Here is a 27,365-nt window from a genome sequence, read left to right as displayed (position 1 = left end):
TAGCCTGGAGATGATGGGAGCTGCAGTCCATTGAAATTCCGGGACCCAAGACTGGCTCTGTGGTTCCTGCCACCACCCACCAGCTTTTGTTCTGACTTCTGATCAGCCACAGTGAAGGCCACTGGTGGAGAACAGCGCAGCTGGTTAGAGCATGGGGCGGATAATGCCAAGGTTGCAGGATTTCTCCCCATAAGGGACATCTGCACAGTCCTGCATTGCAGCGGGTTGGACGAAGGATCCTCAGGGTCTCCTCCAACTGATTCTGATTCTCTGTATCTAAGAAATGACAATATAAATGGTAAATTCTGCAGAGACCCACCTCTTTTGGTTCTCCCCACATACTTAGTGTCAGGGGAAGGTTAAACAGCAAGTTGTCTTCTACTCAAAACATGAATGAGTGAGGTTTTTATTTATTTCTGAGTATGTCTATACAGCCACATTTTAAATTATAAAGATGGCGTACACTATAAAACACCATTCTGTTTTTTATTTAAAAATCCAGATGATCTCAGTGATCACAGTCATTAGGGTTATGGCAGATGTGGGGAACCTTTTGCCCTCCAGATGTTGCTGAACTACAGCTCCCAACAGTCCCAGCAAGCTTGGCCAATAGCCAAGAAAGATGGGAGTTGTAGTTCAGCAAACAACTCCAGGGCCAGAGGTTCGTCACAGCTGGGTTAGTGGCTTTCTTTGGATTGGTCTTGCGCATGTGAAGTGGTTCACCATCAGCTGCTTTTCATCAGCATCAACACCAAACAAATCCACACTCCTTCGTATTGTTTAAAGGCCTGTTTTTATTGAAGTGACTGTGTTGCCCATGGCAATGACAGTCCTTGCCTGTCTCTCCAGTTGGCTCCGGAGCCATATACATTCATTTGAAAAACAAAGAGACCAGGATGCCAATCATTATTATTATTAATTATTATTATTCTTAAAAAATGACCATCCTAAGGCAGTTCTCTTAGCTGCCATGAAGAAAAGAGGAAAAGAGAAAATGACGGACCTGCATTTTTCACATACAGGTACACAGGACTGAAGTCTACAGCCAAATAAAATTAAAGGTTGTGTCCAGGCAGTCCAAATTCCCCCCTACCCAAAGCTGAAATCTGCAACCCACATGAATGGTACTAGATGAGCAAATTTGCGTAATTGCTTGTATTTTGCACAACCTAAGCTGCAGTCCTCTACACCAGTGTTTCCCAACCTTGGGCCTCCAGATGTTTTTGGCCTACAACTCCCATCATCCCTAGCTAGCAAGACCAGTGGTCAGGGATGATGGGAATTGTAGTTCAAAAACAGCTGGAGGCCCAAGGTTGGGAAACACTGCTCTACACCTTTACCTAGGAATAAGTCTCATTGGACATCATAGGACTTAATTCTATGCAGACACATGTAAGATTGCACTGTTACTCTGCAAATTTTTGCTTACAACTCTGCATCCTTTATCTTGCTTTTGCTAATCATAAGGAGGTCCACTATGCAGGACCCTGAAGCCCACCCGCTTTGACCCCTGGAGCCCCTCATTCTGCAGCTGCTCCAGATTATTTCAGCAAGCTTTGCCTGCAAGCACTTTTAAGCTTATCTTCATAGCCAAAAGGGCTTAAAAAGTTGCTTTTAAAAAGATCAAGAAAGAAAGGTGGGATCAGGAGAGAGCCAATCCTGCAAAAATACCAACTTATGGAATTGCAGCAGATCCACAGCCCAGCAGATCCACAGTGAAGAAACCTAGGGAACTTATCATTAAGCAGGGGGCACCAGAATGCCCTGGACATAGTTTAGAACATACAGGCACAATCTGTTATCTGACTACACTCACTTACAGGCAATGGTTAAGTTAATTCATTTTTTAAAGGAAGTGCTGAGTGCATGCCTACTTAGTACAAGTCACATCCTTTTACCCAAGAACTGTAGCCTATTGCAGGGGAGCAGTCTGTGGCCAGCAGTCTGCCCATTTACCTACTTCTTCTTTGATTGTTTTTCTGCCCATGCTCAGAGGTGCTCTCTTCTTTGTTACTACTTAACTTGTGCCTGGACGGAGCACCTGACACTGAAAGCAAGTTTCAGCCCTACGTTCTGGCCACAAATTAAGCCCTGCATGCAGGCTAAGCAGACGCTGTCTAGTACTCACATACACAGCTCTGGCTGCTTACAAGCAGGCATTAAGGCATACACACATTCAAACTTTGTACAAACACAGACATGAAATTCTGAGCTGCTCCACTTTCTCCACCTCTGTGCAGGAACTGATCACCATGCCCCCTACTATCTAGGTCTTCCAGCTGGCTCCCTGATGCAAATCTGCTCCAAAGCTTCGACCCCACACATTTTCCTTCTGCTTTTCCGAAATAGCTGGATTAATTCCAGAGTGGCTGGCCAGCCTGCTTTTGGGATGGGACGTTGTGGGGCAGATGATGGTTGAGGTATGATGAATGATACAGGCTTCTGAATCTGCATCCAAAGCTCGTAGGTTCTTGACCCAGAGATTCCTTAACTGTCCCAGTTCCAGAACTGCAGTTCTTGCATCAGGCATGATAGGATTAATTCCTAAAACCGGAGGCCAAAGGCTTAAAAGGGTGTAGATTCTTTTGTTTGGTGTCTTGTACCATTCCTGGCAGGGGCTCCTTAAGGCAATTCTAGAGTCTCAGACTATACATGCCCTGACACCATTTTGGATTCTGTGGTTCATGGTTCTAGAACCAAGAACAAGATAGATAGTTGGGGAACCTTTCACCTTTGAGATATAGGTTTCTAATCTGGATTATCCCTTTATTCATTACAGAACTGCCACAGGAGACTTGTTTCTCTCTTTCATACCCCCCCCCATTTCCCCCCTTAAACTGAATGATGTAGCTCTAGAACCAGAAGTCCTGGGGAGAGAGGATTCTCATGGGAGCCGAAGGTCTCCAACCTAACCAGTTTCTAGATTATGGCTGTAGAATGGGAAACGTCCTATATAAGATGGGCATTTTAGCAACCAGCAGGTTCCAGCCCTGAAAACGGCCCATTCCAAATCTTTTAAACTCTAACAGGGTGGTCTGGACCACACGGTCTGTGTGTCCAGAGGAAACACTCAACATTTGTCCAGGGATCTTGAGGGAATGGAGAGGCAGGTGGAAGGGTTGTGGGGGCAGGGAGGGTCTTTGGTTATGGATCTGGCCCCATCAGCTGAGCTGCATGTTTGGGAAGGTGTGCAGCATCCACAGCAACCAAGGCAGCTGTAAGAGGTGCCTTCCTCTCTGGCGTGAGGTATTCAGTTGGTCCCCAAAGGGACTCTGCCACCAGGGCAGGCAGGTAACACTGAAGAGGAGGAGGAGGCCAACGACGATGACAAGAAGAGAGGCCACCGCCCTGTTTTGGCCCTACGTGGGATCCAGCTCAAAGACGCTGTCGTCAGTTGGTGAGGTGAAGAAGCAGCTCTGGCCAGAGGGGGGGCGTCGGCTGGCCCTGTTGAGCCCCAGCGACTTCTCAAAGTCCAGCAGCTGTCCCATGAAGTTGAAGTTGGGCGAGATGTTGGACTTCTTCCGCTTCACCAGATCGTAGGCGTCATTGAGGGACAGGTTGAGCTTCTGCATGAGGTAGGCTACAGTGACGGTCACTGAGCGGCTGATCCCCGCCAAGCAGTGCACCAGAATGCCACAGTTCCGGGACAGGGCCTCATCTGGGACAGAGAGGGAACGAGAAAGGGAAAAGGGAAAGAACAGGTCGGGCAAGTGAATACGGCTACACTGGAAGAAAAAAAAGCAGAGACATCACCTTGCCAACAAAGGTCCGTATAGTTAAAGCTATGGTTTTACCAGTAGTGATGTGTGGAAGTGAGAGCTGGACCATACAGAAGGCTGATCACTGAAGAATGGATGCTTTTGAATTATGGTGCTGGAGGAGACTCTTGTGAGTCCCATTGACTGCAAGAAGATCAAACCTATCCATTCTTAAGAAATCAGCCCTGAGTGCTCACTGGAAGGACAGATCGTGAAGCTGAGGCTCCAATACTTTGGCCACCTCATGAGAAGAGAAGACTCCCTGGGAAAGACCCTGATGTTGGGAAAGATGGAGGGCACAAGGAGAAGGGGATGACAGACGACGAGATGGCTGGACAGTGTTCTCAAAGCTACCAGCCTGAGTTTGACCAAGCTGTGGGAGGCAGTGGAAGACAGGAGTGCCTGGCGTGCTCTGGTCCATGGGGTCACGAAGAGTTGGACATGACTAAACAACAACAAAACTGGGGCTGTAAGGGCTGGGGCAGAGAAAAATTGTGGGGATGAGGGAAGGGTGGCAGGACAAGGGAGGCAGGTGGGGAAGAACCCAAGGGTGTGTGTGTGTGTGAGAGAGAGAGAGAGAGAGTGAACGTTCAGGTAAAGAGCAGCACTGAGGATATCCTGCAACTTCACTAGTGAAGAACTCAGGTTCCTAAGGATCCTATAGTAACTATATATATATATATATATATATATATATATATATATATATATATATATGCAGGTTTTGGTGTCCTCGGGTGTCTTCCCGTGTAAAAGTTGGGGTGTCTAGGCGACGTTTCGACGAGGTCTCACTCGTCATCTTCAGGCTGGTGCTTTCGGCTTCTTGTTACTGGAACAGAGCAGGATCTCAGTGTTTGAGTTCCTATAAATACTGTTGAGGGGGTGTGGTGTATAGCCTCCAATGTTCTGGGCAGAGAGGAAGTTCCCAGGCTAGTGTGCCTTTTCTTCTTTTGTTCCTTAATTACTTGAGGGATATCTTGAGTGATTTCTTGAGTGATATCCTGAGTACCACTTAGGTGGGTCATTAGGTGTGGATTAGTTGCTAAAGTCTTTGTGTCTTGACCTCTTGAACTTTGTGAAACGTCGCCTAGACACCCCAACTTTTACACGGGAAGACACCCGAGGACACCAAAACCTGCATTCCTGTACCCGTGAAAATCTACGAAAGCATATATATATATATATATATATATATATATATATATATATATATGCAGGTTTTGGTGTCCTCGGGTGTCTTCCCGTGTAAAAGTTGGGGTGTCTAGGCGACGTTTCGACGAGGTCTCACTCGTCATCTTCAGGCTGGTGCTTTCGGCTTCTTGTTACTGGAACAGAGCAGGATCTCAGTGTTTGAGTTCCTATAAATACTGTTGAGGGGGTGTGGTGTATAGCCTCCAATGTTCTGGGCAGAGAGGAAGTTCCCAGGCTAGTGTGCCTTTTCTTCTTTTGTTCCTTAATTACTTGAGGGATATCTTGAGTGATTTCTTGAGTGATATCCTGAGTACCACTTAGGTGGGTCATTAGGTGTGGATTAGTTGCTAAAGTCTTTGTGTGAAAGCAAATATATATATATATATATATATATATATATATATCAACTTTCGTAGATTTTCACGGGTACAGGAATGCAGGTTTTGGTGTCCTCGGGTGTCTTCCCGTGTAAAAGTTGGGGTGTCTAGGCGACGTTTCGACGAGGTCTCACTCGTCATCTTCAGGCTGGTGCTTTCGGCTTCTTGTTACTGGAACAGAGCTCTGTTCCAGTAACAAGAAGCCGAAAGCACCAGCCTGAAGATGACGAGTGAGACCTCGTCGAAACGTCGCCTAGACACCCCAACTTTTACACGGGAAGACACCCGAGGACACCAAAACCTGCATATATATATCAAGTTTCTAGTCCTCAGGGCTGACTGTATATAGACATTGACTGCTGAGATTTCACTAGCCAGCGTGGGGCTGAGTAAAGCTCCCAGTGATTCAATAGGACTTAAGTGCCCCACATACTGCCATGTTCCTCCAACTATATGAAGCAATTAAGAAAGATGTAGATATGCTTGGTCACATAAATTACACATGTCACCGAACTGCTTTGCTCCCCCCCCCAATAAAAGTGATCTTGCTTTGACTTTTCACACAGACAGGCTTGCCTAAGGGCCACCGCAGCAGAGCAACGGCCCTTTACATCCTGCTAGGGAGAAGCCAGATGGAGACAACTTTGATAACAGGTCCTTGGTGGGCGTCATCTCTCCTAAACTGTCCCAGAGACTATTCTTCCATCACAATAATATTTTTTTTAAATGGAAGATTTGATGCTGAATTTTCCAAAGGAAAAGTCTGAGAATTCTATGTCCATGATTGCGTGCACTGCAACAGCATATTTCAAACTGTGCCAAAGAAACACAAATCTAGGTTTAGAAAAGAGTGTGCAAATTGTTCTCTTCTGGCTCCAGTTCCAGAAAGGCTTGCAAAGAATTTGGAAGTTTGGGGGCAAAAGGAAGTGGGCAGCAAAAGAGAGAATGAAACAATGAGGAAAAGGGCATTTGAGCTGACATTAGAGGATCAGGGCAGAAAGCTCAAAAAATAGTTGTGGCCCATGATAAGGGACAAAGGTAGGGAGTTTGGGGGAGGGGCAGGCACCCCCTTCCTAACCACTGGAAGGGAGGGGAAGTGGAATGGAGTTGCTGGAATCCTGAACAGCAGCACTCAACACTGCAACATTTTGTTGAAGGCTCCGCTTGCAAGAAGCACTTTGTGAAAATTTGAGTGGCCAAGCAAAGTGATTAGAATGAGGAATGCAAGTAAGTCAGTTTATGAGAATGCATTAACTCTGTTGAACAGAGAGAGAAGCGAAAATGCCTCTCTTTGAAGATGCAGTCTACATGCCACCAGTTCTGGAAATGTTTGGTTTAAAACTGTTAACTTTTAAAATAAGAATTCTCTGTTTTATCAGAGGCATCTGAACAAAATATATTAAAATGATTAATCTGGCAAATTCATCAATGAACCATTGCAGGCCTAGTTGGTGCCAAGGCATCATATTCTACAGATGATGCAGGAACAGAACCAATCTGAGGATGCACACACCACAGACCTCACTGTGTGCACACACTGAAGCTGCTTAATGAGAAAGAAAAGGGGGAGACTGGCCAACAGCAAAGAATCAGTTTGGGAGTGTATGCTCTCAGGAGGTAAAGGACTCCTACTCTCCAGCAGTACGAAATTCAAAACAGATCAGTATGGGGCTGCTTGAAAACTGTGCCTGCTGAGTGTCATGAGAACAAACCAGAATGGAATGGCACACCATCGTGTTGCCTTCTCCCCGGGATGCTGAATTACTGTACCTCACCACTAAAGATGTAGATCAACTGGGAGCCCCACAAGTTCTAAGGACTTTGCCTAGTAAGCTGCCTGAGGACCCATGGGCCTTATTCCTGTACAGCAGGTATAGGGAACTTTTGGCTCTGCAGATGTCACTGAACTACAACTCCCCTCAGTTCCAGCAAGCATGGCCAACGGCCAGGGATGATGGGAACTGTAGTGCAGCAACATCTTGTGGGTGGGGGTGGAGGGCAAAGGTTCATCCACAGCTGATGCACAGGAAGCTCTGGCCCCACTGACTTTGGGCGAGGCCTTTGGATCACCCAAGCCAGGGATGAATACTGGAAGCCTCCTGCCCTTCCTTGGTCCTACCTGACCTTAATTCAACCACCAGCAACTCACTATGGGGACCCTGGCTTGGAAAACCACCCACTTTCAAGTGTATCTACCTGCCCACTGGCCCCGAAAACTAGATGCACTAGTGCAGGCATCCCCAAACTCAGCCCTCCAGAGGTTTTGGGACTACAATTCCCATCATCCCTGACCGCTGGTCCTGTTAGCTAGGGATGATGGGAGTTGTAGTCCCAAAACCTCTGGAGGGCTTAGTTTGGGGATGCCTTCACTAGTGGGACAATCTCTGGGGTGTTGGTTCCAGCTCCTTACTCACTTGCAAGCCCCAGGGTACTGAAAGTTCCCAAGTGGTATGTTACAAAAAACTGTGGTAGACACAGTGTTTCTAGGTTCTCCGTCCCCCTTATGAATCAATCGTGAATCACAGAATTGCAGAGTTGGAAGGGACCCCGAAGGTTCATCAAGTCTGTCCCCCCCCCCCGCCCAACATGAAGACCCAAAGGTGAGTGACGGGGCCCAACTAGTAGTCAGTCAGCTGTGAGCTGCAGTGAGAGCCAGTCGCCTCTCAATGGACTCAGATGACTGTCTCAGGGACACAAGCCATATTCCCCCAAATGCTTTGCAGGGGTCGTGTGAATGGGTCCTCTGATGGCCAGCAGACAACAGCCACAGGAAAATGCAACCGGGAGGCCAAGGGTGGGGTTTTCTGCCTTTCTTTCCCTTCACTCACCAATGAACTCAATGGCCTCAGGGAAGAACTGAGAGAGGTTCTGGCTCCAGTGGTCCGAGATCGGGATCTGCTTGTAATGGAAGTCGCCGTTCTTCTCAAAGAGGTTGGGCAGGTTGGGGGTGACGTTGAGGATGTAGCGGATGCCCAGCTTGGCCAGGGTGTCCATGTTGGCAGAGTCACGGGCGCTGCCCAGGTAGAGGTTGGGTAGAATCTGCACGGGGAAGGAGGGGGGGCTCGCCCCTTCCGACTCCATCCCGCTGCTGAGGGGCCCCGACTCTGCATCGGAGCAGTCGGAGCTGAGGCTCAGGCCGCCCAGTCCCACCACAGGAGCTGCCGGGGGCACAGGTGAGCTACTGGCACTGGCTGTGTCCAGGTTGGTCTCACAGAGGTGCGGCCATTCAGCCTGAAATTTATGGAAGCCTCCTGCAAGGAAGGACAAAGCCAAGAGACGACTCAGCAGCAGCAGCAGCACAGCCACAGTTGTTACATGCAGAATTTAAGCACTGACACTGGAGGTTCCCCTGTCATATTGGGGACACCCTTTCCTATAATAATTATTAACAATAACATTTTTTATTTGTACCCTGTCCTGAGTTGCACCAGCCACTCTGGGCAGCTTCCAACAGAATATTAAAAACATAAGACATTAAACATTAAAAAAAATCAGTTCAGATGTCTCCTAAAGGTTATATAATTACTCATCTCCTTAAAATCTAATGGGAGGGCATTCCACAGGGTGGGCGCCATTACCAAGAAGGCCCTCTGCCTGATTCCCTGTAACCTCACTTCTTACAGCAAGGGAACTGCCAGAAGGCCCTCGGTGCTGGACAATGGGGGTGGAGATGCTCCTTCGGGTATACAGGACCGAGGCCGTTTAGGGCTTTAAAGGTCAGCACCAACACCTGGAATTGTGCTCAGAAACATACTGGGAGCCAGTGTAGGTCTTTCAGGACCGGTGTTATATGGTCCGGGCAGCCACTCCGAGTCGCCAGTCTATCTGCTGCATTCTGGATTAGTTGTTTCCGGGTCACCTTCAAAGGTAGCCCCATGTAGAGTGCGTTGCAGTAGTCCAAGTGGGAGATAACTAGAGCATGCACCACTCTGGTGAGACAGTCTGCATGCAGGCAGGGTCTCAGCCAATGTACCAGGTGGAACTGATAGACAGCTGCCCTGGACACAGAATTAACCTGGGCCTCTATGGGCAGCTGTGAGTGCTGCACATCTGGTCCTTTAGGGGCACAGTTACTCCATTCAGGACCAAGGAGTCCCCCACACCTGCCCCCCAGAAGCAGCACTTTTGCTCTACCCATATCCATGACTTTCTGTACTTGGCAGTACAGTTAAGAGGCAGTCAGGAGCTCCAAGTCCTGAATCCTTTCTATTGGAGCCCAGACCTCTTGCCCCCACTTTAACACGCCCCCCCATTTCCTTACAGAGGCTGCTGCAAAGTGTTGTGCCGGGAGATTGTTTGTTTACAGACTGTTGCCTTGGTAATATTACCTTTTGATTGCAGAAATCTACAGGGCATGTTTATCATAGATTACATAACAAAACGCTTTAACTGCTACCATTCCAGGCTTTTTACATTTTTTAAAAGAGCACAGAATCATAGAACTGCAGTGTTAAAGGGACCTTGAGGATCATCTAGCGCCAACCCCTTGCAATGCAGGAATGTGCAGCTGTCCTGAAACCTGCAATCCTGGCAGTCTTCAGTGTTGTGGGAGCCGGGGCAAGGAGAATTACGGAGACCTGGTGAAAAAGGGCTGTGCTCCTGCACTTTTAATAGTTGTGCACAAGAGAGAATTTCAGAGCAGCTTGCACTGTGTGGGGGGAAAACCTGTGTTTTCATCTTCCACTTAATCACTGTTTCCAAAGGACAAAGTGAGCAGCGAACTACATGTTAAATGCTGCTGGGTGTAGCTTTGCCTCAATATATTTTTAAGACCATCTCACATGAAAAGGTAGCTGCAGAGAGAGGTGCAATCTTGAGTGGAAGATCTGTGGGTGGGAAGGAGAAGCTTTGCCTACGTTGCTTTTGCGCTGAAAATCACTCACAACTACATTTCTCTCCATGGAGGGAAAAACACAGGTTCAAGAATATTTTCCCTGATGTGGAGAAAAACAGATGAAGGGGTGATTTTGAAGAGACAACCACCGCTGCTGGTGGAAAGCTTAAGCAGTCCCTCTACCCAACTCTGTTGAAAGGCTACAGTTCAAAAATAAATAAATAAAGAGTATCAGAGTTACACAGAACTGTGCACTGTGTGCAGTTTGGTCTTGAACGTTCAATAGGTGGACCTGGATTAAGGGTAGCCAACCTGGCGCCCTCAAAATGTTGTCGAACTACAACTCGCATCATCCCTGACCATGCTGACAGGGACTGATAGGCGTTGTAGTCCATAATCTGGAGGGTGCCCCGTGGTCTAGCTAAGGGGTAGCCAAGAGCTGAATCACAGCAAAGCTTCATGCACAAAGTGGGAGCTTCATATACCCTGCTGTAGGAACTAAAGTGGCATTCTCATAGTTTGGACTGCACTGGTGGCACACTTGCCAAAAGGCTTGCTGAGATTTAGAGTCGCAAACTGATTGGGGGGGGATGGGATTGGCAAGCTCTTTTGCATTTAGCAGCAGCATGTTTTGCAGAAATCTGCAAGTGAAGCTTTTCACAGCATGGCAGAGAATCACCATTTGCTAAGGGTCTGCAAATCAAACTTTTGTTAAAAGCACAGCTACAATGGCCAGTTGAAAAGCTGGCAGCCTTATTCACTACTGTTCTTCTATTCTGGCTCCCGGCCCGGTTGCTCTGATGGGTCAGGCCTAGGGTGACACTTAACAGGCTTGGGCAGCGGCCAGGGAAGTTTCCCAGGGCAGGCCTGGGCTGCGTTGCCATCCAACCCCCCCCCCACCCTGGCAGAGTCCCTCTTGTACATTTAAGAGCTGGGTGATAAAGAAGACCTTGAAAGCATGCAGATGTAGCCAAGGGGAAACACTTCACTTTCTGAGTTTCTGTACTTTAGGACTTCCTTTTTTAAAAGTCACAATAACAAACAAACACAGTACCTCATCAGTTTAAAAGGCCTGGGAGATGCTTTTGCCGGGCGCCTAAAGATATGTAATGAAGGCACCGGGCGAACCTCCCTAGGAAGAGACTTAACATCTCAGGCAGGTGTCAGGAACCAGTGGTACCTTCCAGATGTTCCTGGACTCCAGCTCCCACCATCCCTCAAGCCTTGGCCATGTTGGCTGGAGCCAATGGGAGTTGGAGTCCACAAGAGGGACCCAGGTTCCTCCATCTCTGATACAGGATAATATTCCTGGCTAGGAATATGGGATGTGTAACAAGACCAAGGCTGTGTCCACACCCCAATTTACTGTGTCCTCACTGCACTTCCAGGGCTGGGTTTGTAATCCATGTTCCCACAGTGTTATCCAAAATACATACGTATCCTGCACTTTGTCATCAGATGCTACCGTTTGAGGCGTTGTTTCTCAAACTAGTTTCACACTTGATTGGAGGCCTTAAGCCATTCTGAAATTCATCTCTAGCCAATGTGTTGCAGGGTGAAATCATCCGCTGCCTTGTCCCCCAACCCCCACCCACGAGTGTTCCCTGTGTGTTGCACAAACAAAAACAAACTGAACTCTATGGTGCTAATATGGACACACCCTTATGCCAAGTCAAACCCCCTGATGGCCAAGTTCTGCCTCGGCTGTCAGAGGCAGCAATTCTCCTGAGTTCCAGTTGCTGGAAACCTGCTCTGCCCTGTTGCCACAGCTGAAAAACTGCTGATTAGAACAGCTGGGGGGACGGGACATGGCAGTACAGGGATGGGTGCAATAGGTGCAAGCAATAGTGGTTATCTGCTCTCCTGATTCAGCAGCAAATTTAAAAACAGAGGAAATCTCTGGCTTGAAATCTGGCAACAATATTCCTGAATCTGCCTGGAGAATGGATTGGTTAGGAGAAGGGCCACAGCTCACAGGTAGAGCAACTGCTTTGCATGCAGAATGCCCCAGTTTCAATCCTCAGCATCTTTGGGAAGGGTTGGGAGAGGGCGCTGCCTCAAACCCTGATGAGAAGCTGCCAGTCAGTGCAGACAACACCAAGGTGGACCAATGGCCTGACTCAATATAAGGGAGCTTCCACATCTTTTAGGCAAGGGCCACAGCTCAAAGGTAGAACATCTGCTTTGCATGCAGAAGGTCCCAGGTCCAGTCACCAGTATTTTCAAGTAGGGCTGGGAATACCCGCCCCCCAAAACCCCAGAGAACCTTTGCCAGTCAGTGTGGCTTGTTCTGAGACTGATGAGATCGACTCAACATAGGAAAGCCCCCTAGGAAAGAGGTAAGTTTCCATATGTCGGGTGGCCCTGCCCCATGTCAAAGTTACCTCCCACCTTCACAAATCCTCAACACACCCACCTTGCAGGTAGTAGGCGGGGCAACCTTCCTCCCGCAGCTTCTGCAGAAGCGTCACCAGCACTGAGCCTTCGTCCTCCTCCTGGCTCCCTGATGGGGGCAGCTGGAGCGTTCCCTCGTCATATAGGAGCACCGTGCTATCCCTGAGGGCCTGGGGAGGCCCCGGCAGCAAGGACCCGACTGAAAGATTCCCCTTCCGGAGACGACGAAGCAGCAGCCCCGGGAGGGCCACGCTCAGGGCCCGCTCCACGTGGGACGAGTCGTACAGCTCCCGGCTGCGGCAGTCCAGGATGTGGAGGCACGGAGACGGGGAGGCCAGCTCAGCCCGCAGCCACGACGTGGACTTTCCCAGGTCTTCCATGTGGCTACAAGCCACGGTCTGGAAGATGAGAATCTTCACGGTCAAGACTGCCCAAGCCAACCCTGCCAAAATCTCTGAGCACCGCCTGGATTCTCCCCACTCGCAATGAAGCTTGCCACTTCCAGGACCTGAAAAAGGGAGTCTGCAGGGAAAGGTTTTGTCCAATTGGCAGATTGTTCCAAACTCAGGATCCAAAGTCCCAGGTGCCTTTGCCTGAAGGAATCGCTACATCATGTTGCCAGCACAGGTCTCACCCCATCCATCGCAATCCAAACAGCCTGGGCTAGCAAAGCAAGAGGAGGGTACAATGAGGGGTGCCTCCATGCGTGGAAATCATCCTTCAGTCTCTTTTTTCAGAGAGGGGAGAAGGGAAAGGAATGGTATGGTACCCAGCCTCTCAAGAGGTGAAAGTAGAAAAGGAGAGATGGGTCCCAGGGCTTTGTGACAGCCTGGAGAAGAGGCTACAGAGGATTCTCGCATAGGGGGGAGGGGAAAGTAGCTTCTTGGACACTCCGCTCAGGATCCTGACCTGCCTTACCGCTGTGGTTTCCCTAGTGCTGCCACGCAAGGGGAGATCTTCCAAATCAGGGTCAGCTGCAGCCAACCAAAATTAGGATCGCAAGTTGTGCCAGATTAGCCTCCCCTGTCTCTGCGTGTGAATCCAGCTAATATTGTTCCTCTGCCGTTGCTGCCCTGAGAGTTACCGGTAGATCTCTGCCAGTTGAGGAGAGCCACAACTTGTGTCCCAGCCTGAAGAAAAATCCCTTGATCCTCCTGCCAGCTGAAGTCTATCCAATGTCGCTGGAGAGGATGTGCTGAAGCAGAGGCCAGGGAGGCATGGGTCTGTGGTAAGCAGGCATCCAGGTAAGCCAGTGGGGGGGGGGGAGGTAGAAAATGAAGCAGGGAGAGAGGGAGGGAGAGAGAGAGATGCACGCTCTGGGTACCAAGAACAGCACCTCAGGCTTCCAGAGAAGAAGGGGATGCTAGCACAGATCCTGGAGGAACCTGCAGTGGGAAAGCAAAATGGGAGAGTGAGGCTGGGGAGTGCGGGAGAGGGAGCACACAGGCAGCAGGCTAAGGGAAACACGGGAAGTGCGTGTTCCCTTCCTGGCACCTTGCTGTCCCCTCCATCCTGGCCAGATGCTGACGAGAGACTTCCTGGCAACCAGAGGGAAGACAGCAGTAACTGCCAAGAGTCGGATGACAACATAGGCTGTGTACACACTGCAGGCACCCGGGGCTTTCATTCCTTAATTTCAAACCAGCCACATTTTGCACACCCAGGAAGCTTTTTGCTCTGAATCCCAGATGTGTGTGGGGTGACTAAAGGTACTCGGCGTGGGTGCAGGAGGGGAAGAGGCACTCCGCACGAGCTCAGAAGCGCCCTCTGCTAAGGACCATAGCTCCAGTGGTATGTGCCTGAGCAAAGGTCCCAGGTTCAACTCTTGGCTCGTCCACCTAATGGGGCTGGGAAAGGGCTCCGTCTGAGACACAGGACAGTTACTGCCAGTGCTGAGACAAAGGGACCCAGGCTGACCCAGGACAGCAGCTTCTTGCGTTCCTTATACTTTAGGGTTTCAAAAGGAGGAAGTTGACAATTTCCTTATTCATGTTTTCCAAAACTATTGTGCAAATCTCTATGTCCAGTTACAGATTATGAATCAGTGGCACATATAATTAATTTATTGTGGTTTAATCAATCCGGAATAATCACCACCCTTGGCTCCATAATGCTCAGTCGTATTTAGGGTTGTCAACACCTAACCCCACCCCTAAAAAACCCTGCCCCATAACCTGGCCTGCTCTTTTCCTTTTAAGAGGCGATTGATCTGCAGAAAAGCAGCAGAAAAAAAGCTTTTTGTGGCCTGGAAATAAACATCACAGGCTAATGCCCGCAGATCAAGTGCTTCTGCTAAACATGCAGGTGCAAGAGCTGGTTGAAAAGTTGGCCAACCTAGAGCTGAGAAAGATTAAAGCCTCCATTCAGCAAACAGAAAAGCACACATCTATTCTGAAATGCTTATATAATGAACGCAAGCAGGAGAAATTAATCAGCATTTTACAAGTTCCTAGTATTATTATTATTATTATTATTAGCAGCAGTAGTAGTAGTGGCATTTATTAAATTTATATACAGCCAGCAGTGTTTTAGGCACATCCGATATGTGCGTGACCATGCTGAACTTGGAAGTAACCTGAAAATGTCAGAAAAAAGGGAGGGATGGGGCCAGAACGGGGTGTTTGCAGGCTTTTTCAATGGTGTTTCAAATATACAATATTTCACTTAAACGTGCGGTGCCTTGGAATGTACCACCCATGTAAATTGGGAGTTGCCTATACTGCCCTTCATCTAAAAATCACAGGGAGGCTTACAGCATAAAAATACAAAATGAGAACACAAAAATACATAACACAAACAAACAAATCAATAACCCCTCTCCCACAAGCCCACTGAAAAGGCCACAGATCGTTTAAACAGTCAAAGGCTGGTTGTAGAGGAACATTTTCACCTGGCACCTAAAGACATATAATGAAGGCTCCAGGCAAGCTCTCCTGGGAAGAACATTTCCCAAGTGGGGAGCCACTGCAGAAAAGGCCCCTTCTCGTGTAGCCATCCTGAGGACCTCTCCTGGAGGAGGCACACAAAGAACCTCAGATAGTGTTAACAGACAACTCTTCCTCTTCTAAGATCTTGGATAAGTTTGGTGGGGCTTTCCTTTGAGTTAGGATGCATAGGTTTAGATCCCCCCAGGGCTTTTTTCTGCAGGTCTATTGTGCAACATGACATTCAGGCAATACTAGAGCACTTGTTGTGGATTTATAGTGGACCGTTTACACATCATTCTGCTTTATGAGCTGTTCTGTGATGGTTTCCCCATGTTGCCACATTACTGCCATCTGGATGGGCACCACTGCGCTATAGTCAACCCAAGCGGGACAAGACTCTTGTTCCAACAGGCTTTTGGGAATTGACTGCTTTTAATGAAAAGACTGGTGCTGTGCTTTTTATTGTAATTATTTGTATGTTTTAAACAAATTTTATATATGTACAGTCATACTTTGGGTTACAGACGCTTCAGGTTGCGTTTTTTTGGGTTGCGGGCCATTGAAACCCAGAAGTACCGCAATGGGTTACTTCTGGGTTTCGGTGGTTGCGCATGCGCAGACGTGCTAAACCATACTTTGCGCATGCACAAAAGCGCCGAATTGCAACCCGCGCATGCGCAGACGCGGGTTGCGAACATGCAACCCGAGCATCCACTGTATAGTTTTAATTCCATTAATGTTTAACTGGATTTAAAAGATTGTGGTCCCCGCCCCCCACGTTTTTAATGACTTGTTTTTATCTGTAAACTGCCTCGAGTCCCGTCAGGGAGGAAGATGGGGTATAAATAAATAAATAAAATAATAAAAAGCAACTGAAACATTTTATTCTGTAAAAACTTAGAGCGCTCCAGCCCCATGCTACATTATGGGGAATGTATCAACTGGAAAGAAAGCAGGATGCCCACCTCAAATCTTTAGCAAGCACAAACAGTATGGAAAGCAGGGTCCCATATAACCACCCCAATAGTCTCACAAGCACAAATCATCACAAAATCCCCTCCAAAAGGGTGTCTGGATGGGCGCCCAATGTGGAGAGCATGCTGAGCTTGCTGGAGCCATGTCAACAGTGGCTGGTGAGGTGGTACAAGTGGCTCTCCAACACCGCAGGTTGTTGCTGCTTTCAGAGAGGGTTGAGGTGCAGGGAGTATGGTGTGGCTTGCAGTGGCAAGAACACTGGATCAGCTGCACTGCCATGCGCCATCCCGCCTAGTTCCCTGTGCCTCTCTACCCTCCTTCCCAGTAACTCAGGAGAGCAAGGGAGTCCCACCCGCACCAGCCACAACTCAGACTAGTTACAGTTTATAATTTATTTGGAACATTTCATTCGGTAAGAATTTTGCAGGCTTCGTCTTCACAACACTGCTGCGAAGTAGGACACCGCAGAAACAGACAAAGTTCACATGCAGTTTGCCTATGGCAAGAGGTGACACAAGTCAAGGTTGCCTTAGATCAGGTGTGGGGAAACCTTGGGCCCTCCAAACATAACCAAACTACAACTCCCATCTACCCCAGCAAGCATGACTAATGGCCAGGGATGATGGGAGTTGTAGTTCAGCAACCTCTGGAGGGCAACAGGTTCCCCACACCTGCTTTAGATACAGTGAACTTTGGGAAGCATAAAAGGTAATGGAGTGGATGACTGGAGTTCTCCTGTGCAAGTCCTGGGCGGGGTGGGGAGATTGCGCCAGGTCAAGTACTGGGAGGGTAGTAGTGGTGATGGTGCCATTTGGCTGTTCTGCCTCAGGCCTGTCTTGGGCCTGCTCCATCTATCCCTTTCATCAGTGCTCTTCAATGCTGGGTTCTCAGATGTTGCTGAACTATAACTCCCACCAACTATAGCTCCCTGTGCTAAGGCAACCTCTTTCCTGCTGCAGCTGAAGCCAACCAAGACTAAACTTTTCATCAAAAAGTCTACTGTTTGAGTCTTGCCTCTGCCTCGATCCACTTCACAGACAAGCCTCCACTCTCTTGATCTCACGCTAGCAATGAAGATTTTAATAACGACCTTTCTTAAAGAGTGGAGGCAAGGATTGCAAGGTGTGTACAGAAAGGGCATTCTGAAGACCGCTAATATCCATCCCTAGGAGTGTCCAGTGGAATAACACCCTCCTCCTCAAAATAAAATAAAAATAATGATATTCTGCTTTGCCTAGTAGCCCTTCTCTTAACCTCTAATGTGCACGGGAAGGCTGCCCATGGTTCCTTAGTGATGGCACTTTACACATGCTCAAAAGCACCATTTACCTTGTACCGCTATGCAAGTTTACTCGGGGCCTGTAGCTAAAGCAAAAGTACTTTGCGCGTGCCCAGAAGCCCCGACTTCTCTTGAATCCGCCTCCCATCATCTCTGGGCTGGAGTCAACCTGCCCGCCCTCCTGAGTTCAACGAACGGGATCGGAGCTTCAGGCTGGTGTCTTTAGGATTTGGACTTCCCACGAACTTTGCGCACAGAAAAGCAGAGGTCCCGGGGCTGAGCCCTGGCCGCGTCAACGCTGCGTAAAAGCGGAGCCCAAGGCGCGCGTTCCTCTTACCCTGCGGCGCTCGCCGCGCTTGGCGGACGCCTCGCGGAGCGCGGCCATCCCGCCGGCGTCGGCGCCCAGGACGGGCCGCGGTTTTGGGAGCGAGCCCGACGCCGAGGCGCCCTCAGCGCGTCTCCTTCGGCCTCGGGAGAAGAGCGAAGCGGGCGGGGAGGACTCCTGCGCCAAGGCGGCTCTCGAGGCCAAGCGCTCCGCCGCCGCCAGCTCGGCTGCTTCGCTGGGCTTCGGCTCAGTCGCCTGACGCGGCTCCTGCGCTTCCGTCGCCGCCAGAAAGGCGACTCGCCGCTGCGGCAGCGGGAGGAGCGACGGAGTCCTCGGCCGCCTCCATCTGCAGGGCGGCGGGGCGCGCGCCCAGGGAGCGATGCTGCGCGCAAGTTCCGCGCGGGGCGGAGAGAGACCCTGGGGAGCCACTTCTTGGGGAAGATGCCCGAGGGAAACAGGTCGGCGGGAGGGGAAGCGCGGCCGGGCGAGGCACCGTCTCCAGCGCCGCGCGGCCGGCAGCCTCTCTCTCCGCCTCTCTCTGCCCGCTCGGCCAGGCGCGTCCCCACCCCGGCTCCACGTGGTGGCTGTGTACAGCCCGGGGCCCCGCCCCGCCGCCGCGCCATTGGCCGGAGGCGCCGCCCCGGGAAGGCGGAGCCGCTCATCAAGGCGGCCGGGCACGCGCGCGCACTTGCGCGTCCATCCAGCCGGACAAGGACGGGGTCAGGGGGGCGCCTTGGGCCGGGGCTCTGCTCCCTCGGCATTGCATGGCAGCCTGGCGTCACTGGGGTTTTAATACCCTTGGTCCCCTCCCTGTGCCAGAAAGGCGGCTGTGTGGGCTTTTGGCTGCGTCGGCATCATACTGTTACGGATATGAGGTAACAGAGCCTATTAGTGAATAGTAAGGAAAAGGTAAAGGGACCCCTGACCATTAGTTCCAATCGCAAACAACTCTGGGGTTGCGGCGCTCATCTCGCTTTACTGGCCGAGGGAGCCGGCGTACAGCTTCCTGGTCATGTGGCCAGCAGGACTAAGCCACTTCTGGCGAAGCAGAGCAGCACACGGAAACGGTGTTTACCTTCCTGCCGGAGTGGTACCTATTTATCTACTTGCACTTTGACGTGCTTTCGAACTGCTAGGTGGGCAGGAGCAGGGATCGAGCAACGGGAGCTCACCCCGTCGTGGGGATTCGAAACGCCGACCTTCTGATCGGCAAGCCCTAGGCTCTGTGGTTTAACCCACAACGCCACCCACGTCCTGCCTATTAGTGAATAGTAGAAGGTAATAGGGGACGCGGGTAGCGCTGTGGGTTAAAGCCTCAGCGCCTAGGGCTTGCCAATCGAAAGGTCAGCGGTTCGAATCCCCGCGGCGGGGTGCGCTCCCGCTGCTCGGTCCCAGCGCCTGCCAACCTAGCAGTTCGAAAGCACCCTCGGGTGCAAGTAGATAAATAGGGACCGCTTATAAGTGGGAAGGTAAACGGCGTTCCGTGTGCAGCTCTGGCTCACCAGAGCAGCGATGTCACACTGGCCACGTGACCCGGAAGTGTCTTCGGACAGCGCTGGCCCCTGGCCTCTTGAGTGAGATGGGCGCACAACCCCAGAGTCTGGCAAGACTGGCCCGTACGGGCAGGGGTACCTTTACCTTTACCTAGAAGGTAATAAATGGTAGGGTTTTGATTATCTGAGATATGAAGGGAAAATACCAGCTGCAGAGGGATTCCTTGGCTAGCCTAAGGAAGACGACCTGGCAAGGTACAGGGCCATTGAGGGCCTTTGGCAGTGCAGGAGAACTGTCCCCTGCCCTGAGATGTGAACAGAGACAGGGAATTCGGAAGGTTGCCAGGATAACGGGGTGAGTTGTCACAGGAAGAGTTGGGGGGCCTTTGGCCTTGGAGTAACTGATAACAAAGGGCAGAACCATCTTGGCAGGCTGGCTGAAGGCAGGCTGGGAGAGATGCCGTGGGCTCCAGTGCTGCACTGCTGTGGGGAACAAGCCCCTCTTGAGGTGACCATACTGGACTTCCTCTAACCGTAATTCTAAAAGGATGACAGTCTCTGCTGTGTCTTATTCTCACTGGAGCATAGACTGTGGGTGAGCACCTGGAACCCCCTGGAAACTTGACACAGCTTGGCAGAGATTGGGGGTGGCGTCCAGCTTTTGTAACAATGCATTTAAAACACAGCCCCCACCCCACCCCCAAATCCCGGGAACTGTAGCTTACCCAACTCTGAGCTACATTTTCCAGCACCTGTAACAAACTACAGTTCCCAGGATTCTTGTGGGGAGGGAGGGAGAGGTCCTTTAACTGTGGCGTATATGCTTTAACAGCCATAGTTCTGTGGCTGTGGCAGATTAGGATATTCTGTGAGATTCTGTATAATGGGGGTGGCAGCTTTGGCAAGAAGGGGTTTCCTTACAAACAGGAATGGGGAACTTGTGGCCTTCCGGGTGCTGCTGTGCTCTGACTCCCAGCATCCCTGACCTATGACTGTGCTGGCCAGGGCTGATAGGAGTTGGAGTCCAACAGCATCTGGAAGACTGCAAGTACCCCATGTCTGGTGTAAAAGCATGCACAAGTGCTTTATACAACTGTGTCATATTTCGGTGGAGACTGCAAAGGAGAATTCTCTCCAGGATAGTGCTCGTCTTTATTTAAAACATATTTGTACACCGCCTTTCATCAAAATTGAGTTCAAGATGCTATACAATATTTTTGTAAAAGTAGAAAATTATCATGTAGTAAACTGACAATAAAGAAACATTTGTCTGAGAGAGCTGTTTCAGTTTCTTGGGACAGGTATAATGTTATGTAATGCAGGTTATGGCATTGAAATAGAAAACAATTCAGTTGACATAGTCCTAATCCCTGCAGGAAAAACTCAAAAGTTTCATTGGCCATGACAGGTGCAGAGAGACATCACTCTGCACCTTGGTGAAAATTTATATAGCTTGCCTTGAAAGTTAGAATGAAAAACCAGTTTTCAATTTTAGGTCAGAGACAACAAGGATGATTTGTGGACTAGGGCCGCCTTTAAAGCAAAACAAAACAAAGTAAAAAGCACAAGAGGTGTGATAAGTGATGACCATGGATGAAATCTGTCTGCGCTAAGAATCTGAGGAACCCACTAGCAACAGAATCTGAGGAACCCACTAGCAACAGAAGCCCCCCCTCCTTGACTGCTGCCATGACTACCTTTCCACTGTGGTATTACAGATGGGGGTGAGCGGGCATTGGTAGGTGACTCAAGCAAGTGCGGCAGGTGCCACAAGGGTATCAGAGTCAGCCAGGATCCAGAGCTTCCTAATCTCCTCTTGAAGGGAGCTGCTGGAGCTGGAGGAAGAAAGTGGCAGTATTCTGCCCCCGTTCTCAAACCAGTCCCTGCAGAGTTATCCACCTCACCTCCCAGCCACCTTCCCAGCCATTTCAAAATAGCTAACCCATAAATAGTTCTAGTTTTTTACCTTAGCAGAAGCCAGATGCTGGCCTTGCTTGCATGGCCTATTATCTGTTTGTTTGCTTGTTTGTTTGTTTGTCACTTTATTTTGTGAGGTTTTTTTAAAGTCTCAAAGCAACTTAAGAAGATAAAATAGAAAACAGATAAAATCAGTTAGGAGCAATTTTTAAAAAAGTGTACAATACAGTGGTATCTCGGGTTACATAAGCTTCAGGTTACAGACTCTGCTAACCCAGAAATAGTACCTCGGGTTAAGAACTTTGCTTCAGGATGAAAACAGAAATCGTGCTATGGTGGCGCAGCAGCAGCAGGAGGCCCCATTAGCTAAAGTGGTGCTTCAGGTTAAGAACAGTTTCAGGTTAAGAACAGACCTCCAGAAAGAATTAAGTACTTAACCCGAGGTACCACTGTACAAAATTTCTAGAATACTCGGCAGATGAAGATGACAGACTACATGGGACTTGCAGAGATGACGGGCAGAATCCGAGACCAGGAGAAAGAGACAGTGGAAGAAGATTGGAAGAAATTTAAGGACTATCTTAACAATTATTATAAGATTAAAGAATGCTAGATTGACATGGATTTAAAAATATTGGTTTTCAGAGACATTAGAGTAAGAAAAGGAATGGAATTAATAAGAAACTTTTGGGAAATAAGGGAATGGAGTTGCTGATGGGATAATGAAACTAGAATACAAAACGGTGAGGTATGAGGAAGTCGGGGAAATAAGGTTGAGAAAATAAGTTTTGAGGGACTTCCGGGATAGCGCGATCCGGTAATGGCGGATTCCCTCCGAGCTCCGGAGGGAATCGGCCCCGCTGAGGACGGGTCTTGCCGTGCCGGCGACACGGGGACCCTTAAAAACCGCAGGCGCTGAAGCCTGCGGACCTGGTGACTCGGTGGGCACCTTAAACGCCCTCCCCGACCCGCGAAGAGCCTTTTTAAAGGCTGCGGAGTGGACTGGGGTGCGGCGCGGTGCTGAGAGTCCATCGCTACCTCGGCGGAGCGAAGCCGCGAGCCATGGCCGGAGAGCGCTGTCTTCCTTCCTGAAATTCGGACTGAAATAAAGAACCCGTGAGTAGAATGGAAATTTGATATCAAAATTTTACCTTGGATTGGAGTACGACCGGGGGATGTGCTAAAAGGAAGTCCACACTCCCCCCCCCCCACAAAAAGATTTAAGCAAGGAAAAGAGCACTGAGGTGGAAAGACTTTTGTGCTTAGAAAAACAACTTGCACGAATTGGATTAAAAAGCTATTGCGCTGGAGAGGAGAGAGGAACTTTATAAGTTTTTTGTGTAATTCCCCCCCCCCCCCCATTCTGGACCCGGGAGGGTCCTGTGTGTGAGCCCGAGGAAAAGGAGAAAGAAAGTTTGACAGCTGTCAAAAGAGCTGTCAAACGGGCAACTAAAGGCTGGAATTGAGAGACTTAGAAAATTTCTTTTGGATTAAAGGGGACATATTGTATCTGAACTGATTGGAAACAAAGTATTTGTGAATAACAAAATAACGAACTGTTGGAAAGGAATGATTGGGCTGGTAATCCCCCTAGAGGGAACAAAAGATTCTGCAATGGCTGCAGAAGGAAAATTACTGGCAGAGATTGAAAGGATGTTTTTTCTCGTGGGAATTCTACAAGAAAAGACTGCAGATATGAGTAAACAACTTGTGACCTTGAATCAGAAACTGTGTAACTCTGCTGATGACAATAAGCTGGAAAATAACCCGGCAGCCGGAACAGAAGAGATAGTTTTGGAAATAGGGGGAAAGGAAGAAGAAGAAGGAGAGGACGTTCAGATGGAAAGTACCAACCAAAAGCCTGCAGCTTCAGAAAATAAAGGACTTGATGAACAGGACCAGTGTACCGTAAATTTGCAAAAGGAGAGAAGGACAAAGGAAGAAGCCCCTGGAATATCTGAAATACTGGAATATAAAAGAATAAACAAGCATGATTGGGACTTCTTCCTCAAGTTTGAGTATGGGAGACTGGCAGACCCTTGGCAGCAATTGCTATGGACTGACTCGGTGGAAGGAAAGAACAAGTATGACTGGGACCTTTTCTTTGAGTTTGAACATGGGAGATTGGCAGATCCTTGGCAGCAACTGCTATTGACTTTGGTGGAAGGAAAAAAGATGGAGTTTGGGATACAACTCCTTCGAGAATTGAAGGCCAACAAGCAACAAAATAGACGGAGAGGGACTAACTGGGGCTTGAGGGCCTCGGATGTGAGAAACCCGGGCTGAAACTGATTTACAGAATAGAAATGTGGAAAGGGACAGAAACTGGGCCAGGGGGGGAGGGGGAGAGTAGAATAGTAAGAATTTTTGAGTTATGATTTTTTAATTTGGAAATGTTTTGTTTAAAATGGGAGGATTCGTGTGAGAGAAGAAAGTTCGACTTCAGAGAAAGGAATTAATGCGTAAAAATTTATAAGTAAAATTCGAGTTTAACAAGAGATGTTAAATATTAAGAACAGAGGATAACAATATAATAGAGAGAAGAGGAAATAACTTGCTGAATTAATTATTAAAATTGGAATGTGGGAAGGAGAGATGTGGGGAAGTCAAGGAAAGAGGGTAACGAAAATTATATATGCATTGTTTTTGTGTTTGGTGTTTGTGTGTGTCTGTTTATAAAAATTTGAAAACTTAATAAAAATTAATAAAAAAAAAAGAGAAAATAAGTTTTGAAATTATACTTGTTGTTTTTTGTTTGTGTTTGTTTTTATTGTAGTTGTTTTGTATTTGTATGTTCTTAATGGAAAATTTAATAAATATTACTTTAAAAAAACAAACAAAATTTCTAGAATACTCATCCAACAGCACAGTAGGAAGGACAGGGCCTAACCCAGCTCCCTAAAATGTGATCAGCACAGCAGAGTCCAGCTTCAATACATTTAAAGCACTTGCCTTCCGCCAGAGAATCCTGGGAACTGTAATTGACCTCTCACAGAACAACAATTCCCAGCCCCCTTAACAAGCTGCAGTTCCCAGGATTCTTTGGGGAAAGTCATGCACTTTAAATGCATGGTGTGCACACAGATTTCATCAGAGACTCTGACTCAGAATCAATTCTGTCTCTGGATTGGCCCTCTTGCGGATCTGTCCCATTTCTGCACTGTGACTCTTCTGGGACTTGCTCCTTCAAGTCTGGCTCTTTACAGCCTTGCACTGACCAAGGTGATGGGCATATTACCCTTGCTTGGTGGCCCATGGAACTATTGTGACATGGATGCAATAAGCAGATTTTAAAGAACAATGCTAGATGGACGTGCTTTGCATTTTTCTATCCCATCTTTCCTAGTGTTCCTATTGCCCTTACTGTGCAGGTGAAAACACATGCCTACAGCCCTGTTTCAGTCATGGAGAACTGGCTAAACACAGACCTAGGTAGAAGCTCTGTCAGTGATTCACAGTGAAGAAAGAATCTAGGCAAAGTAAATTTCCAAGAATAGTTTTATGAAACACACACACACACACACACACACACACACACACACACGTGTCTGTGTTCTCCCTCCTCCTCCAGTTCTAATCTCCTTAGCAACCTATCCATTTTCATCTTGTGGCGGGGGGGGCATGGGGGGAGCTAAAACAAAAATGGATTTTCCAGTTTCTATGCTATGAGTGGGTGATTTTCTCTATTAATAATGATCCGTAAGTCTTGGTACGTGGTAAGGTTTTTCTGTTCTTACATTAGCCAAGAGGGCTCATGGACACCACTTGATTTAACCCAAGCATTCCTAAAGCTTGCTTAAAAGCAAATGGCAGAGAAGGTTGATGGGGGAGGGGTGGGGAAGCCAGCAGGGACCCTGCTTTGAGTGCAACACCCTTTGAAAAACTGGTTGTTGGCCACTGTCCAAGAGAGGAACCTGGTGCTGTGAGGTGCAGAGAGGGTGGCTGCCCCCAAATCCATACCTGAGTAGGCACCAGCCTCAGAAACAGAAATCAGAGATTCCATACCTGGATTTTGGAATATTCACCAAAAAGCAGTAAGCAGAAGGTACTTCTCTGCCCCTGCCATATATAGTAGAGCTTTTAGTCCATTTAACAACTTTGCATCACTTTGCCTCCCTCCCTGTTCTTGATTACAATTCTTACTGCATTATAGAAAGCCTTATAGAAGTTGTTACCAGCACTTTGACAACCCAAGAGCCATGAATATGCCACCCACCATTCAAAACTGGTGGGCACTGCAGTGTGGTGAAGTTCCACTGGGTGGTTGTTTCTTCATTTGATATTGAGTCAGAGGCGCCATCTTCTTAACAGGGTTGAGGGGCCCCATGCACGATGCAAGGAGCCAGGGGGCAGAAACTCTCTTGGGCCTTGGAGTTGGTGCTCCTGTGCTGGTGCCTCTCCTCACCTGCTCACCCTTACTGGCGCCCAGTTGCCTTTCAGCAGCCTTTTGTGGGCGAGTGCAGAGTTCTGGCTGGCTGGCCACCTGGCAGCAGCAGCAGCCAAAAAAAGGCCACGGGGGATCCAGAGCTTCCCAGCCAGCCCCGCCTTGGATGCTCCTTGGAAGGTAGAGCTGCAGGTATGCAGCCCCACCAAGCCCCCACTGCACCTCACTCACCTCCCCGTTCAAATGGGCTCTGCTCCAGTCCTCCCCATCTGTGCTCCCAATTCTTGGCCCCAGGCTTGTGGAGCTCCCAGGAAAAGTGCCCTTGCAGTGCTGCAAGGAGTCTGGGGGCAGAACTGAATGCCCTTTGACTATTGGGGGGGGAGTCCTCCGCCCCCTCAAAAATACTGGGAAGGGGCAGAAACTGCCTTGTCTCTTAGGAGCTGGCACACCTGTATCAGGTGGTGCTCCTTAACCCTGCTGTAATGAACACTCTGGTTAGGGGAATGGCAAGAAAGCAGTCCCTAAAATGAAGGTAGCAAATAGGGGTGCTGGGCAGAGGTAGCCTTAGTCCATATTGTTCCATAGCTAAGCAACTGGTGGGTTTGTATCCATTGCCAAACTCTGCACAGATTACATAAAGGAAATCACTATATATTTCACGCATATGCACTTTCTAAATAATTAATCTTGCTTCCAAAAAGAGTGATGGAAAGCTTGTGGAGTCTGGGTGAAACTGATCAACAACAGCAGAAAATAATCACGGTCGTGGGAGAAAAATAATATTGTTTTTTAGGATACATTTTCAAGCTGCTCCTGGAAATCCTGAGGGCTAGGAAGTTAAGGACTCTGCTGATACAAAGGCTGGCACCAACCCAATCATAATTTCAGCAGGTTTGAAGGAGTCCCCTGCCCTAGCGATTGCCTCCCCTCGTTATGATTAAAACTGTAGAAAGGGTGCAAAGGCAAGCAGTTGTGTTGTATGGCAAATGCTTCCATCTGATTATTCCTGAAGCAAAGAGTGAAGGGCTGTTGGGAACTTTCCCTTAGGAAGTTTGTTCATTCCCAAAGGGCATTGTAGCATCAACCTCTCTTGACTCCCCTTGATGGCAATTCTCCCTCCTCAAATTACTCATTGTCTGCCTACACATCATCCCAACTGTCTCTTCCCTCGCACACAAGGAGCATTCCCATAGCCACACATACAATGCAGACTAAGCCTGCAGTCCTCACATACACTTACCTGGCAGCCAGCCCTGTGGAACTGAAGGCGAGTACACCCTCGCAGCCATACACACACTGCCATTTTCATTTTCATCCCACTAGTACATTTACCCCACAGATGTAAACAGCTGCAGCACTTGCCCTGTGGAGGGACAGACACACACAAAAAGGAATGCTGATTGCTCCCTCCCACGCACGCACACTTCAAAACACAACTGCAAGCGTGAACACAAACATCCTCTTTTCTCTCTCATGCAAATAAAGGCGTCCATTCATCCCACTTGTGAAGC

At 48.7% G+C, this 27,365-nt stretch overlaps 1 protein-coding gene and 1 long non-coding RNA gene across 4 annotated transcripts; one reads left to right on the top strand and one right to left on the bottom strand.

Moving 5' to 3' along the window:
* Positions 1-2,813: 2,813 nt before the first annotated feature.
* Positions 2,814-10,437, top strand: LOC309360356. The gene is made up of 3 exons (XR_014164034.1): positions 2,814-2,899; positions 5,893-6,553; positions 10,232-10,437. It is a non-coding gene; the product is annotated as an uncharacterized lncRNA (long non-coding RNA).
* Positions 2,896-27,165, bottom strand: DUSP9 (dual specificity phosphatase 9). 3 transcript variants are annotated; one of them, XM_081894628.1, is made up of 4 exons: positions 27,095-27,165; positions 12,577-13,939; positions 8,155-8,577; positions 2,896-3,658 (listed from the first exon to the last, which is right to left on the bottom strand). In XM_081894628.1, exons 2-4 carry the CDS (start codon positions 12,932-12,934, stop codon positions 3,360-3,362), a joined length of 1,080 nt encoding a protein of 359 aa, XP_081750754.1. In that variant the 5' UTR covers positions 12,935-13,939; positions 27,095-27,165; the 3' UTR covers positions 2,896-3,359. The 3 variants fall into 3 exon arrangements, with proteins under 3 accessions (XP_081750754.1, XP_081750753.1, XP_081750752.1); XM_081894627.1 differs by lacking the exon at positions 27,095-27,165 and adding an exon at positions 18,073-18,504; XM_081894626.1 differs by lacking the exon at positions 27,095-27,165 and adding an exon at positions 17,786-18,007.
* Positions 27,166-27,365: the final 200 nt, after the last annotated feature.

The sequence above is a fragment of the Podarcis melisellensis genome (genome assembly GCF_964234715.1).
Source record: "Podarcis melisellensis genome assembly, chromosome: 17".
In the NCBI taxonomy this organism is placed as follows: domain Eukaryota; kingdom Metazoa; phylum Chordata; class Lepidosauria; order Squamata; family Lacertidae; genus Podarcis; species Podarcis melisellensis.
This window is presented reverse-complemented; position numbering and strand designations above follow the sequence as displayed.

What these genes read in the sequence shown, in the direction of transcription:
- DUSP9 (XM_081894628.1), bottom strand. Translation starts at nt 12,934, where the DNA reads ATGGAAGACCTGGGAAAGTCCACGTCGTGGCTGCGGGCTGAGCTGGCC. An exon ending in CCCCGCCTACTACCTGCAAG is followed by an intron (nt 8,578 to 12,576) that starts GTGGGTGTGTTG and finishes CCTTCCTTGCAG; the next exon opens with GAGGCTTCCATAAATTTCAG. An exon ending in TGAGGCCATTGAGTTCATTG is followed by an intron (nt 3,659 to 8,154) that starts GTGAGTGAAGGG and finishes TCTCTGTCCCAG; the next exon opens with ATGAGGCCCTGTCCCGGAAC.